At 42.2% G+C, this 13,411-nt stretch overlaps 1 protein-coding gene across 1 annotated transcript in view; it reads right to left on the bottom strand.

Moving 5' to 3' along the window:
• The window catches only part of LOC136421174 (bax inhibitor 1-like), a 100,021-nt gene continuing 86,610 nt past the window's right edge, over nucleotides 1-13,411 (bottom strand). The window contains exons 8-10 of the mRNA XM_066408344.1: nucleotides 8,929-9,029; nucleotides 4,773-4,848; nucleotides 1-905 (exon numbers count right to left, since the gene is read on the bottom strand). Coding sequence (XP_066264441.1) covers nucleotides 885-905; nucleotides 4,773-4,848; nucleotides 8,929-9,029 — 198 coding nt within the window. The 3' untranslated portion in view covers nucleotides 1-884. The remainder of the gene's footprint in view (nucleotides 906-4,772; nucleotides 4,849-8,928; nucleotides 9,030-13,411) is intronic.

Raw genomic sequence — 13,411 nt, 5'->3', positions numbered from 1 at the left:
TTCAGAACACCATGTTTATTGTCAGTTCAGTATCATTCCCACAGCAAGATTGAATGCCATAGCCACATTACATGTCTACATGGATGCTTCCAGGATCCTCCTTGAACTGTACCAAAGGAAAATATGCACCAGTTCTGATGCTGCAAATTGTTTTTGAAACTTTCTCCAGACCTTATCAATATGTTTTATGTTTGAGCATATACTGTATGTATGAGATAAATACAGTGTTATTATTACATAGATTTCCATTAAGCATTGAAGTAGTGATACATCAAACTAAATACTAAAATATTTGCATGACAAACACCAAATGCATTTTAACAGTAAAAATTGCTTCCAGACAAAATATATCAATCATGGAAAATCATGCCATCACCATTCTAAGGTATATTGTTTAAGAACCACAAACTCAAAACGGTATGATATCTTGGGACAAAATTGGAGAGTGAGTTATGCATAATACAGTTCATGACTGTCATGAATCACAGTGCTACTTAGCATCTTTGCATCTATTTTGTATCACTTAGTTACAATGGAGACAAATATTTCTAAACTAATCACCAAAGTATTGACTCGTTTTACCAGTTCATTCTGGTGACGCTGAAGAAGAGTGATAGATGTCACACAAAACACCCAGTAAGTAATCTCAGAATCTAGTCTAGTCGTAAAGATTGAATGAAGGTCAGTGGTAGATGTGAATCATTTATCTAGTAAGTTAGCTGGATTAAGGAAATGAGACAATATAACATCACCTACATGAATGTTTTCACAGCATAACAATAAACAATGAGGAATACAACTCTAGCCTGTATCTTGAAGAGATTGAAACATGAACTTCTTGTCTCCATTCTGGTGGCTCAGGAGAATAGGGATGCCCAGTTCCATTACTTCTTGGATTTCTTCTCCTGTCAAGAAATGAGACAAGACATTTAATGAAGGATGACTCAATGTTTCTTTATCAATTTCAATGTACTTCTTATCATTAGAAAGCTTGTGTGTTTTTCTTTCCTATGAAAGCCATCTCATCATAACTGTAATTCCTGGAACGAGCACCAGGCCTGCTTACGTGAGTTTGTTGCATAAAAAAGTGCAGAGATTACCCTACTAAAGTCAGACACTCTGTGCAGTATATTTCTTTCTGTTGGTATATATTGACTTGTGTACAAGGGTGATATGAAACTTAAATCAACAAATTGAATACACATTAATCAAAGCTTACTAATAGGCTCACTTAAGACTTGCGTCGTATAACAGGCACACAACGCTTCGCTACCGGTCACGGTTGTCTTTAGACCTACGGGCGGAAGCCAAGTGCGCCACCCATGGCGCAGGATATTACAGCCACGCGCGAATCAAAATGGCGGTAGAAGTCAGCTACTTATTTTCGTCTTGCAGTAGTTCATATTTCTTACGTTTGCTACATGCATTTTCCTGCATTTGAGATGCGCCCAACAATAAAGGAGGATGTGACGCATGTACAGAGATGGTCAAGATCCAAGCTTGAACCGGGCGTTCATCCTCGCCGCGCTGGCGGTAGTGCAAGCCGGACACGTTGATCGGGTCATAGGAGAGCACCGAAGAAGCAGCCACTGGTGGCAGGCCATTGCACTTGAAAGATTCAACAGCTTTCAGTGACACAAACGTTTCAGAATGCTTCTATCGCTAGCACAGGTCTATTAGCATATCGTTAGCATATGACCCATGACATCCTAAGCGTTGCTGGAGCCAGTTTCTCTTTACACACAGAGAGGAACCGCCACGGCCCCCCACTGAAGCGGCGCAGGCATTGGAAGGTGGTCTGGGTCGGTTCGTGGAAAAACCGACATATGACGCTTATTTCCTCTTTAGACCGGCAACAATTAAGTGACACACACCAGTTAATTGACTCAGGTTGGTTAAAACGATGCAAGTCTAAAGTGGCCTAAGGTTACTCTTTATTCGAACAAAAAAATTGTGTTAAGGAGCCTCAGTGATGATGAAGGAGTTTTAGTATTGGGTGGACATGACACCCGCTGTCACCACAGCCTGGCACATCCTCCTCATGCTTGTCAACAGTCTTGTTACACGGTCCTAGGCCATTCTTTTACCAGGTGTCGTCGAAGGTCAAGTTCTGTTGGGTGTCCCTCTATCTCACCACCTTGAGGTTGCCTGGGTCGAAGAGCCTTGTTCCTCTGGCAGTTACGCCCCACTGTGATGCTGCCATCAAACACTGTCATGATCACTCCATCTGTGCAACAGTCAGTGCAGGGTTTTTCTCCCCGCCTCCACTGTGACTTTGATTTCACCATCCAAAAGACGAAGTATAAATCTTTTTTCAATTGTGAACATCACATTACTCCACACACTGTTCCTTTCACGACGCTGATGACACCACCACGAATGGGCTTGGCGCTGAGCTGAGCTGGGCTTGGCACTAGCAGGCCTTGTGCACATTCCATGTGATTATAATTATAATGAGTTGGCTATCATAGGAAAGGGAATCACACATTGTCAATGATACAAGGGTCCATCAATATATAATGCAAATGGTTTTAAAACTACATGTACATCATGTAGCTCAGTTTCTAATCAAATGAGTTAAAATTTAGCACAAAGGTAAAGTCACATAATTCTCTTCTTGAGACTGAAATATCTCAATTTGTTGTTTACAGTTTTATGAGCGAATGAGTTGACTTCAAGATGACCACACCCTCAGTAGTCTGTTAGAAGATCTGTTTCTCTAGATCTTACCCGCTTAAAATTCATGTACGAAGCTAAAATTACATAATAATGGATGTTTCTTCAGTTTACATGCCAATTTTTATTTCTGAACCCCCAACAGTACCTCTTGTACAGCCGCTATGATGGAGTAATGTGAGAAGTTACAGCCAGTTAGGTTCACAGTTATCAAGCGTTTAAAGATCAAGGGGTGTGCTAAGTTTTGTTTCTCTTAGTTTGTTGGAAAACGGTCTACAGAAAACTTTAATCAACACAACCCCATATTCAGGATCCTGTCAACCGCTCTGAATCCAACTCATACCTCACTACACTCCAGCAACAACAACAACAAAATAAAGGATAATCATTAGATTTGCCAATGAAAATATGTACAAGTAGTTTGCAGTGGATGAGTGGTGGGGCATCTCTGCACAATACCTTTGAGAAAGCTATTTCCTGACAAGTAGCTGAACAATGAGATGTAAAGAAGAACTTAATTGCAGCAGGTACAAAGTCTGGCAACAACAGCTAACATAGAACAAGACATAAGTATGGAATAAAACTATTCACTACAACAAAATGACCATCTAAGGTTTTACATGATTCAAGATGGGCTAATTATGAGTATCATTACTTTTTCTAATGACTATAGTTACTTCTGCATTCAGTGCGTTTCGCTGCGGTGTGATGCGTTCAGCTGAAAAATACCCCCAACCTGTTCATATACAGGACCCAAATATACAGGCTCTATAAGTGCAACTCCAATATATTGGGTCCCGCAGGAGAAGGGTTAAAATAACTTTATCATTCAACAGTTAGGTCATTGTTCTCATTTTGGCGCATCTCGAGGCACGACTAGTGCCATCTAGGGGCGCAACGCTTGGCAGGCATAGCGCCATCAAGTCAAGTCTCAAGGATAAACTCAAGTCATTGAATTTGTTCACCCGAGGCGGGAGCCCAAAGCGTAATACAAAACCCGCACTGACAACAAGAATTTGTCCACCCAGAGGTGTATTCATTTTACGAAATACATACCGGGTGTCTCTGCACCCACGTTGGACTTACGTCCTTGCGATTTTGTCATTCTGATGCAAGTTCCCGATTTGGGTTAATTGTTCTTGGAGAAAAAAAGTACAGTAAAACCTGCCTATAGCGGTCACTCAAGGGACTGGCCAAAACCGACCGCTATGGACAGGTGGCCGCTCTAGAGAAACGGCTGATTAATTGACCACGAGCAATAAGTGGCACATATTTTCAGTACATTTATTTACATACAGTCAAACTTGGTCTAACTTCCACAAGACGACCATCGGCTCAAGATGACTGCTTTCAGTCTAAGACAAAGAATGGATGACTATAACCTTTTTAAGAAGATAAAAGGTGTCTGTGTTTTTTTAACAAACTGCTCGCCCATGCTACTACTAGTGAAGTAACCCAAGTAAACGAAGCGTCGCCAACATGTACAGGCCCGCTCGGACCGCACGGAAGAGGCTGTGTTTGTCTAAAATTTTTGGCTTCTTAGTGGTTTTGGAAGTTTAAAACCCACACCAATTGCAAGAGCAAAATAAAACCATTAACAACATTTTCATGGGTAACACTGTTACACTGTATAATGATATTTTTTTGCTGAATTGGCGATTTGAAAGAAGGTTCCTGAATCTTGCCGCGCGGCGACCATGTGCCGTGACCGTTATCGGCAGTGTTTCTAAACCCGGGGGACCGAAAAGCTTGTGGCCGCGACCGCGTTGGACAGGTGACCGCTATAGACAAATTCTTAATGCTTATGTCAATGGGAAAAATCCAAGGGACCGACAAAAAGTGACCACTGTGGGCAGGTGGCCGCTATGCAAAGGTGACCGCTAATACAGGTTTGACTGTAACATGAAAGAGATCGATAATCATCATGTACTTAGTATTGCATTCCTTCCATTCTCCCTGTCTTTCTGTCTCTCTCTCTTACCTTCTATCAATCAACCATCCAATTCTCTCGATCATCCAATCAATCAATCAAGCAACCAATCAATCAACCAATCGCCTGATAGCCTACCCAGGCATGCAGGTGTGTAGGTACTGACCTGCTGCCTCTGTGCCAGGATGATCATGATGCGGCGGAAGATGTTGACAAAGTCCAGGAACAGGTCCACACTGTGCCTATATACATAATAAGTGAGTGAATCATGTCAAATAGGCAACAAAAAGGAAAACTTTTTCACAATTTTTGGAAGCTTTTCACAATTTCCTATCTTTACAGCAATTTATGGCAGAATAATTGAAAAAACAGTGTGTGGACACACTGTTCTGCCATAATGAGAAGGAAGGATATCCCCTCAGCTTTTGTAAAGAACAACATTTTTGTTTCGCCAATCATGGTAAATTTAAGGGAAGAAACGATTTTCCTGTCAAAAATGAAATATGACATATGTCACAGTAGAGATGGCGGGACAATTGGCGATTGCAGTCTGTCCTTAGGCTAGGACAATCGCCGATTCTACTAGTAGAGATTGCGATCGCAATCTGTCCTAAGTAGGACAAACGGCGATTCTACTTGAACAAATTCTGGTTAGATGGAAATGCTTTGGAAAATATAATGAATCATTGCACAACATTTCAATTAGTTTTAGCATACTACCTACATTCACAATTATTAACTAGTTCATATTTCATAATGGATAAATTTCATGTCAGTATTTGTTTGATAAAGTAATTTCTGATAAAGTTGAGTGACAAAATTTTAATAATGTGTGCAAAGATATCAGTTGGAAGAAGGTGATCAAACAATGTTTCAGTATGCAAATTTTGAGGTGTCAAGATTTACTCACAGTTTCACACCTATTAAATTCACAACCTTAGGTCTGGAGAACAATACCAATTGTAAAGTGATCAAACAGGTGTCAAAGTATCAATCTCAGTTTCAAGATACTACAGTTTCACACCTATATCATTTCACAGTCAGACATATACTGAATGATTTCACAACTTTGAATGAATGACAGTAGGTTTGCAGCAATACTACGAAAAATCATGGTTTATAAAAAAATATTGCTCTTTCCTTTATCTTAGCATCATTTGAGTTTGGATCAGAGTTTGTGAATACTAAATAAAATCATGGTTTATAAAAAAAATCGCTCTTTTCCTTATCTTAGCATCATTAAGTTTAGATCGGAGTTTGTCCTAGGACAGATTGCAATCGCAATTTGTACTAGTAGAATCTGCGATTGTCCTAGGACAGACTGCGATCGCGATCTGTCCTAGGACTATCGCCGATTCTACTAGTATACAATTTGCGATTGCAATCTGTCCTAGGACAAACTCTAATCCAACCTTAATGATGCTAAGGTAAAGAAAACAGATCGCGATCGCAGTCTGTTGATTCTCCTGAATCGCCATCTCTACTGTGACATATACAAAATTAGGCATTTTCATGTGAGATAAAACCCATCATTCAGGGTTTTTGTGACAAAATGGCTAAAATTGTCTCGAATTGAAAAACCTTTCAATTGGTAAAATTGAGCCAAGTATAAAGAAAATCAAAGAATAGAGATTTTCACAATCCACCAAACAACGCATTGATGGACGTTTCGGCCCCTGGATAGTTTGACCCCCTCCAGATCATGGCGTTTTAGCCCCATATCAGGATGTTTCGGCCCCAGGTCCAGGACGTTTTGGCCCTAGGAAAAACTAATTGATCCCGTGAGTTATCTAACATATTATGTTGGCGAGGTCTCGAATGACGATTCATCTCTCTCAAAATCCAAACATGGTGAAACATGTAGCCAGACTCCTTTGACAGAGGGACGTGGAGAAACATGTAGCCAGACTCCTTCTCTGACAGAGGGACGTGGAGAAACATGTAGCCAGACTCCTTCTCTGACAGAGGGACGTGGAGAAACATGTAGCCAGACTCCTTCTCTGACAGAGGGACGTGGAGAAACATGTAGCCAGACTCCTTCTCTGACAGAGGGACCTGGAGAAACATGTAGCCAGACTCCTTCTCTGACAGAGGGACCTGGAGAAACATGTAGCCAGACTCCTTCTCTGACAGAGGGACCTGGAGAAACATGTAGCCAGACTCCTTCTCTGACAGAGGGACCTGGAGAAACATGTAGCCAGACTCCTTCTCTGATCAGAGGGACCTGGAGAAACATGTAGCCAGACTCCTTCTCTGACAGAGGGACCTGGAGAAACATGTAGCCAGACTCCTTCTCTGACAGAGGGACCTGGAGAAACATGTAGCCAGACTCCTTCTCTGATCAGAGGGACCTGGAGAAACATGTAGCCAGACTCCTTCTCTGACAGAGGGACCTGGAGAAACATGTAGCCAGACTCCTTCTCTGACAGAGGGACCTGGAGAAACATGTAGCCAGACTCCTTCTCTGACAGAGGGACCTGGAGAAACATGTAGCCAGACTCCTTCTCTGATCAGAGGGACCTGGAGAAACATGTAGCCAGACTCCTTCTCTGATCAGAGGGACCTGGAGAAACATGTAGCCAGACTCCTTCTCTGATCAGAGGGACCTGGAGAAACATGTAGCCAGACTCCTTCTCTGACAGAGGGACCTGGAGAAACATGTAGCCAGACTCCTTCTCTGACAGAGGGACCTGGAGAAACATGTAGCCAGACTCCTTCTCTGACAGAGGGACCTGGAGAAACATGTAGGCAGACTCCTTCTCTGACAGAGGGATGCAGTCTCTATTGAAAATCACGCGTTTCGGCCAAACAACAAAGTACAAACTACAAGTTGAAGATGTCCGGCAAAGAAATGCAGTCTCTACTGAGAATTAAGTCTCTACCAGACTAACTACGCCGGCTAAAGGGAGAACATTTGCCGGTGGAGTTTGACTAACACAGGGTTGTATTTTGCAGATGCAGTTCCGAGGGGGAATTGTAACCTTGTGGATACGAATGACTCTACTGGCCAATTATTCCTTTTTTGCCAAATTCTACGATCCATACCCTAATAGAAATGCCTGAATGTCTTAACTTTCAATAGGATTTATCATTTCACATTGATTTTTTATTAATATGTACATTGCATAGTACACATACACCAAAGAACTAACAGGGCCAAACCATCCTTAACCTGGGGCCGAACCATCCTGGGCCTGGGGCCGAACCGTTGTGGTCGAACTGTCCTGATACCATTGCAACTCCACAGAGGTCAAATGGGTGCATAACTTTCAACATGTAAGCATATATGGAGTAAGCTATCAAATTGAATGTAAATCAATTTTCACCAAAAATACATTTCATACACTTTCTAGCTGAGTTAGTATTCAATGTCATTTCCAATCAGCTGGTCCTTTAAAACACTTTCAAATTGTTACTTTAGAATATGTGCATTAATTTTTCAGTTTTCATTCTACAAAATACAGACTGTTCTGCTTCACAGTTTTCTTGGATAAAAGACATTTACCTCCAAACGTTTCCAAAAGAAATACATAACGACAACAAAGATGGGGCTGCCAAAAATAAGTTAAGATCATATTATTTTTTTTTTACTTATATGACAAAGAAAAATATTTAAGCAATGCAAATATGAGGGACAGGAATGCAGTCACAAGACTAAGAATCAGCTGCCACAAACTACATATTGAAACGGGAAGACATAGTCCCGTACTCCTCTAGAACAACGATTATGTAAACATTGTACTTTGAATAGAATAGAAGACGAATGTCATTTTGTGGTAGAATGCAGATTATATACCCAAGAAAGAAATGAATTGTATAAGCTTGTACAAAACCTATTTCCCTACTTCACACATTTAAGTACTGTACAAAAATTCATATTCCTAATGCGACTAGACAAACCTCCGATTGAAAAACATGTCTGTTCTTTTATATCTACTATAACCGAAAAGCGAGGAGAAGTAGAATTTATCTAAAGATATATTCTTTTTGTATCCGTGAACTGTACTTGTTCTTTTGTTTTGTTGTGACCTGTACTTAGCCAAGTGTGGCAGAAATGTGCAATAACGGTCTTCATTCAGTTTTCTTTACAGGTTACCCCTATCTCCAGAACATATTACTAGTACATGTACCCGAACTTTTGAAGCTTTGTTTTTTCATTCATATCAGGCATGATGTCCATTTGATAAAAAAGATGTTCTGAACAAGACAAGACAATATAAGTTAACTAGTACATGTAGTTCATAGTGGCAAGTTGTGATTGTAGCTCGCCCTAGTGGTCCAGTGAGGTACTACAAACTGTGGTGGTGTTCTACCACACTTACCAGATGTAGTCAGTGTCTCCGCGGCGGCGTTTCTCTACAATCAGCTGGGTGTCATACAGCACAAAGGCACAGAAGATGGCGAGGCCCACATACAGTTGTGCCTGTAAGAGGGGTGGGAGTGACAAAACGGGAATATTGCAATTTTTCAAAGTTTACGACATGCCTCCAAGCAGCTTTTCTGGAAGTGCAATCATTATAATGGCATTTTTGTCCGGAAGGTTGAATCGGCAGAAGTCGTTATGAATGGATTAGCATGATTTGTTGGTTATGGTGGCATGGATGCACATAATTAGATAGTGATGATACTAATTATGTCGGACCTAATTTGTATGATTGATGAGGAAAAATGGTAGTGAACTTCCGATTTTCACATCTTTTGATCTGAAGATAGTACGGTCATCAAATTAGAGTGGTATATAGCTCTTGGACCGACAAAGAAGTGATAGAAGTCTAGGTCAACTAGATACAAGATGTCTTTTATTGGTTTGTCGCAGTTGTAAAAACACTGAATTAAAAACCAATGTACAGTACAAACAAGTTTCAATCCGGTCAGCCTACAGATAATCTCATACATATATAAAAACGATACTTATTCAAATAATAGACAATATCATTTCTCAAAAATATTGGCAACATTCACATATATGAGCTAGTAACCATACTGAATCTCAGTGTGTTTGCCTTAGGGATGTTCAGTTTATGTCCATTTCGCGTACATCTTCCAGAGATGGTAGATATACGACTCGGCAGCCAGTGGTCAAATTCAGAGTCGAGCAGAGTTCTACCAAACTTCAGACATAGTCTCTATAGCGCCTTTCAGACAGGGTAGTGAGACCTAGATGTGTCAGTGCATCCGTATATCCAGGGTAGGCACGGCCAAGGATGATACGGCAAGCTTTCCTTTGAATCCTCTCTAGCTGGTCACCTTGGTGATTTGTCAGTCCTGGGTTCCAGATGGGCACGGTGTACTCAAGAAGGGGTCGAACATACCCCATGTAGATGACAAGTAGTTCATTAGGTGAAAGGTCGAACTTTTTGAGTCACTTAAAGAATGAACAGTTTTCTTGCGGCTTGTGCTGACATGTGACTGACTTGCTCATTCCAACGAAGGTCTTTTTGCATGCAGAGACCGAGTATTTTCAAACAAGGCACAGCAGACAGAGTTGAGGAGTTGATTTGCAATGTAGGGAACGGTGGCGGGTTCCTGCAGAACGTAATGTGCATTGCTAGACACTTGGTACCATTTAAAAGCATATGGTTTTTTCTTGTCCAAGAGTTTAGTTGGTCTATGAAGAAACATTAGTCCATATCATCCAGTAATTTCAAAGCAAAACTGAGTATGCCAGTTGAAGCATCATCATCAGGACAAGGAAGAGGATGGGGCCAAGTAAAGTGCCTTGAGCATCTGCCAGTTGGAGAGTGATCCTCTGTACCCAACTCGCTGTTTCCTCGCAGTCACAGACCCACGGTACTAGCTCTGGTCTCAGACCCTTGTCTAGCAGCTTGGCTATTACAGTATTGTGATGGACTCGGTCAAAGGCCTTTGAGAAGTCCGTGGCTACGATGGTACTGATGGTTCCTGGGTTATCAGCTCCACGGCATAGTCTGTCTAGACAAGACTTACGAGCGTGTGGACGGTAGAACGGCCTTTAAGGCTGCTGAATTGCCTTGTGTCGAAATGAATGTCTTTTGAGATCCATTTGCAAGCAAAGAACTCAGCAATCTTTGCAAATTGGGAGGTTAGTGAGATTGGTCTGAGCTGTTCAATGCTAGCTGGCTGGACGCCCGGAGACATTGGTACACCTCCCAGACCTGGAGTGTGGGTAGCTGTTGAGGAGAAGGTAGGAAGGACGGCAGCAAGGAAGTGTTTAGTCGAGGAAGGGCATTCGACACCTCGGAAAACTTGTTGTTGATTGTATTTGCAGTACTAGTGTCGTCTGCCGCCATCCAAGGGAACACTATGGTACAGTTAGTTTTCCTCATATTTGCCATGTTCATTACTTCTTGGTGCCAGTGCTGCGGATTTGTGGTCTTCAGTCTGCTAACCCGGTCTGCATAGTAGTTCTTCCTTGCGGTGGCTAGTGTTTGTTGAGTTAAGTTCTGGTAGAATTTCCAGTGGAAGTTGACTGTGGAATGCCCTCTGCCTTAAGCTGATCAGGTGTTTTATGTGAGAAGTAATCCATGGTTTGTCAGTCTGATGGGTTTTGAAGATTTTGGGTGGAAAGAAGGTGTTGACAGCGCTTTCCAGCATCGCATGGAATGCATTCGCCTTTGCAGGTACTCCTTCTGCTTCATACACCTGGGACCAGTCATGGGACGTAATCCAATTCCCAAACTTGTGCATTTCTGATTCACCCATCAGTCGAACAATCTTCTTTGTGGTCTTGTTGTCAGCGAATTTCACAACTGGGGTCCAAAGGACTGACGAGTGATCGTTCAGACCCACTGGGGGAAGGATAGTTGGACGCTCGTAGATGTCTTTCATGTTTGTTATTATTAAGTCCAATACTGCATCCCCTCTTGTTTTGTTCTTGACCACTTGTGACAGGAGACCTCCACTGCAGAGCTCCAAAATGTCCATTCTGTTGAAGTCTCCAAGGAGGGCAAGGCCAATATCGGGGTGTTTTGCACAAAGGTCATCACATTAACCGTTACCAGGTGGTCGATCAACAAGTCCTGGTGGGGTGAGTTAGGAGGTGAGTATATTCCACAAACAACGATGGCTGACAATGGTCTTGGAAGACGGTGAGGTCTTGCCCAGACCCATACAACTTCAACATTGTCAGGTACTGAGTATTCAGTTTACTGCCTCGAGGGATCTGTTCCTTGACATACACAGCTACCCCTCCTCCTCTTCTGTCTGTTCTGTGTCTTGAGTACAGATTAAAGCCATCCAGTCCGATAGCACAAAGCGGGAGGGAATTTGACAGCCAAGATCCCAAGACAACACCGATGTCAACAGAGTGGTGTGTTAGTGTGACTTGAAACTCGTTGAGTTTGTTCACTAATGATTGGGGATTACATAAAAACATACGGGGAACGAGGACGTTCTTCCTTTCAGGGCGAGAAAGGCGTTTACACTGTAATTGACGGAGTATCCTCGTCCTTTCAGGAATGTGTTGTATTTCAGCAGGGTCACTATTGCTGAGGAGTCCGTCACCACCATATGAAGAAACGGCTTGCGACAGTCAAAGTAGACAGACCAGAGCATTCCCAGTATGTTCAGTATAAGACGAATATAAAACCAGAAGCGACATCAAAACACGTTAAAACATACTTAAAAACCGCACAGCATCAGAAATCCGAGGCCGGCTCTAAAAGCGCCACCTAGCATTTTCTAATCAACTAGCAGCTATTCTGGAAGTGTATGGGAATTTTGTTGGAAAGTTTGAATCAGCATAACTCGAAATGGTATGGATGAATTGTCATAATCACATGGTGCATCCCAACAGCTACCAATTAATTATCAGCATATACATGTACGCAGTAAGAGCAGTTCCACATGCAAGAGCTACTGACCACTGTCTGGACAGAGTAGCTAGCACCCAAATACTCGGCACCACTACCAAGCGAACCAGAGCACAACGCTCACAACACTGTCCACAGGAACCCATTCCCAGACAAAAGAGACAGGTTTGCTAAAGCCTGGTCCCATGCACACCGAGAAGTAAGGAAAATGACAAACGAATGCTGGACTCGCCTTGCCAGAGATTCAGGGCTACGCAGAAAATGGCAAGCGACAACAATTCTACAGCGCTCTCAATGAGAGGCACACTTTCCTGTTCGAAGTGCAGATGGTGCAACCCTCATAACTGAGAAATTCGCCATACTGGCCTGCTGGGCAGAACACTACAGACAACTCCACAACAGACACATGGAAGGTGATGAAAGTGTCCTAGATGAGGTCCCAAAGCTTCCAGACATGGAAAGCCTACATGTAGATGATCTCCCCAAATTGAAGAGCATCACTGAACTCCGGTCCCTCGAAAACAACAAGGCAGCAGGCCCAGACGAGGTACCGGGCAAAATCCTTGGCACAGTGGCAAAGGAAGTGGCTCAATGTCTCCACTCCTTTGGGCCATTCTAACTGACCACTTCTAGGCATTCTTCTTTATTTGCACAGTCTGGTTTATTTTCCATTTCAGATGTATCTGCATAAATTTGCTTACTTTATAATAGACACCCCAAGAACCATGGCATCTCACCTGGGCCTTAGTACATCACACATGTAGATGAAGGTTAGACATCCAGGTACTCATTAACACAAGCAACTGGATAATTTTTTTTTTTAAACGTCTGACTGTTTCAAAATTTTATCCAGTTGCTGCTATTTTGGGCGCATCATACATTTAGTACATGTATTACCTAAAATCAAGAGACATCAAGCTACAATTCTATGGTGCGAAACTTATTATATGGAGGGATTCTCACTTTCTACCAAAGGTCTCTTATGAGAATCTACTACTTGACTATAAAGGCAAGT

The sequence above is a fragment of the Branchiostoma lanceolatum genome, chromosome 15, assembly GCF_035083965.1.
Source record: "Branchiostoma lanceolatum isolate klBraLanc5 chromosome 15, klBraLanc5.hap2, whole genome shotgun sequence".
Lineage (NCBI taxonomy): Eukaryota > Metazoa > Chordata > Leptocardii > Amphioxiformes > Branchiostomatidae > Branchiostoma > Branchiostoma lanceolatum.
The sequence above is the reverse complement of the archived record's forward strand: the minus strand, read 5'-3'. Positions and strand labels throughout refer to the sequence as shown.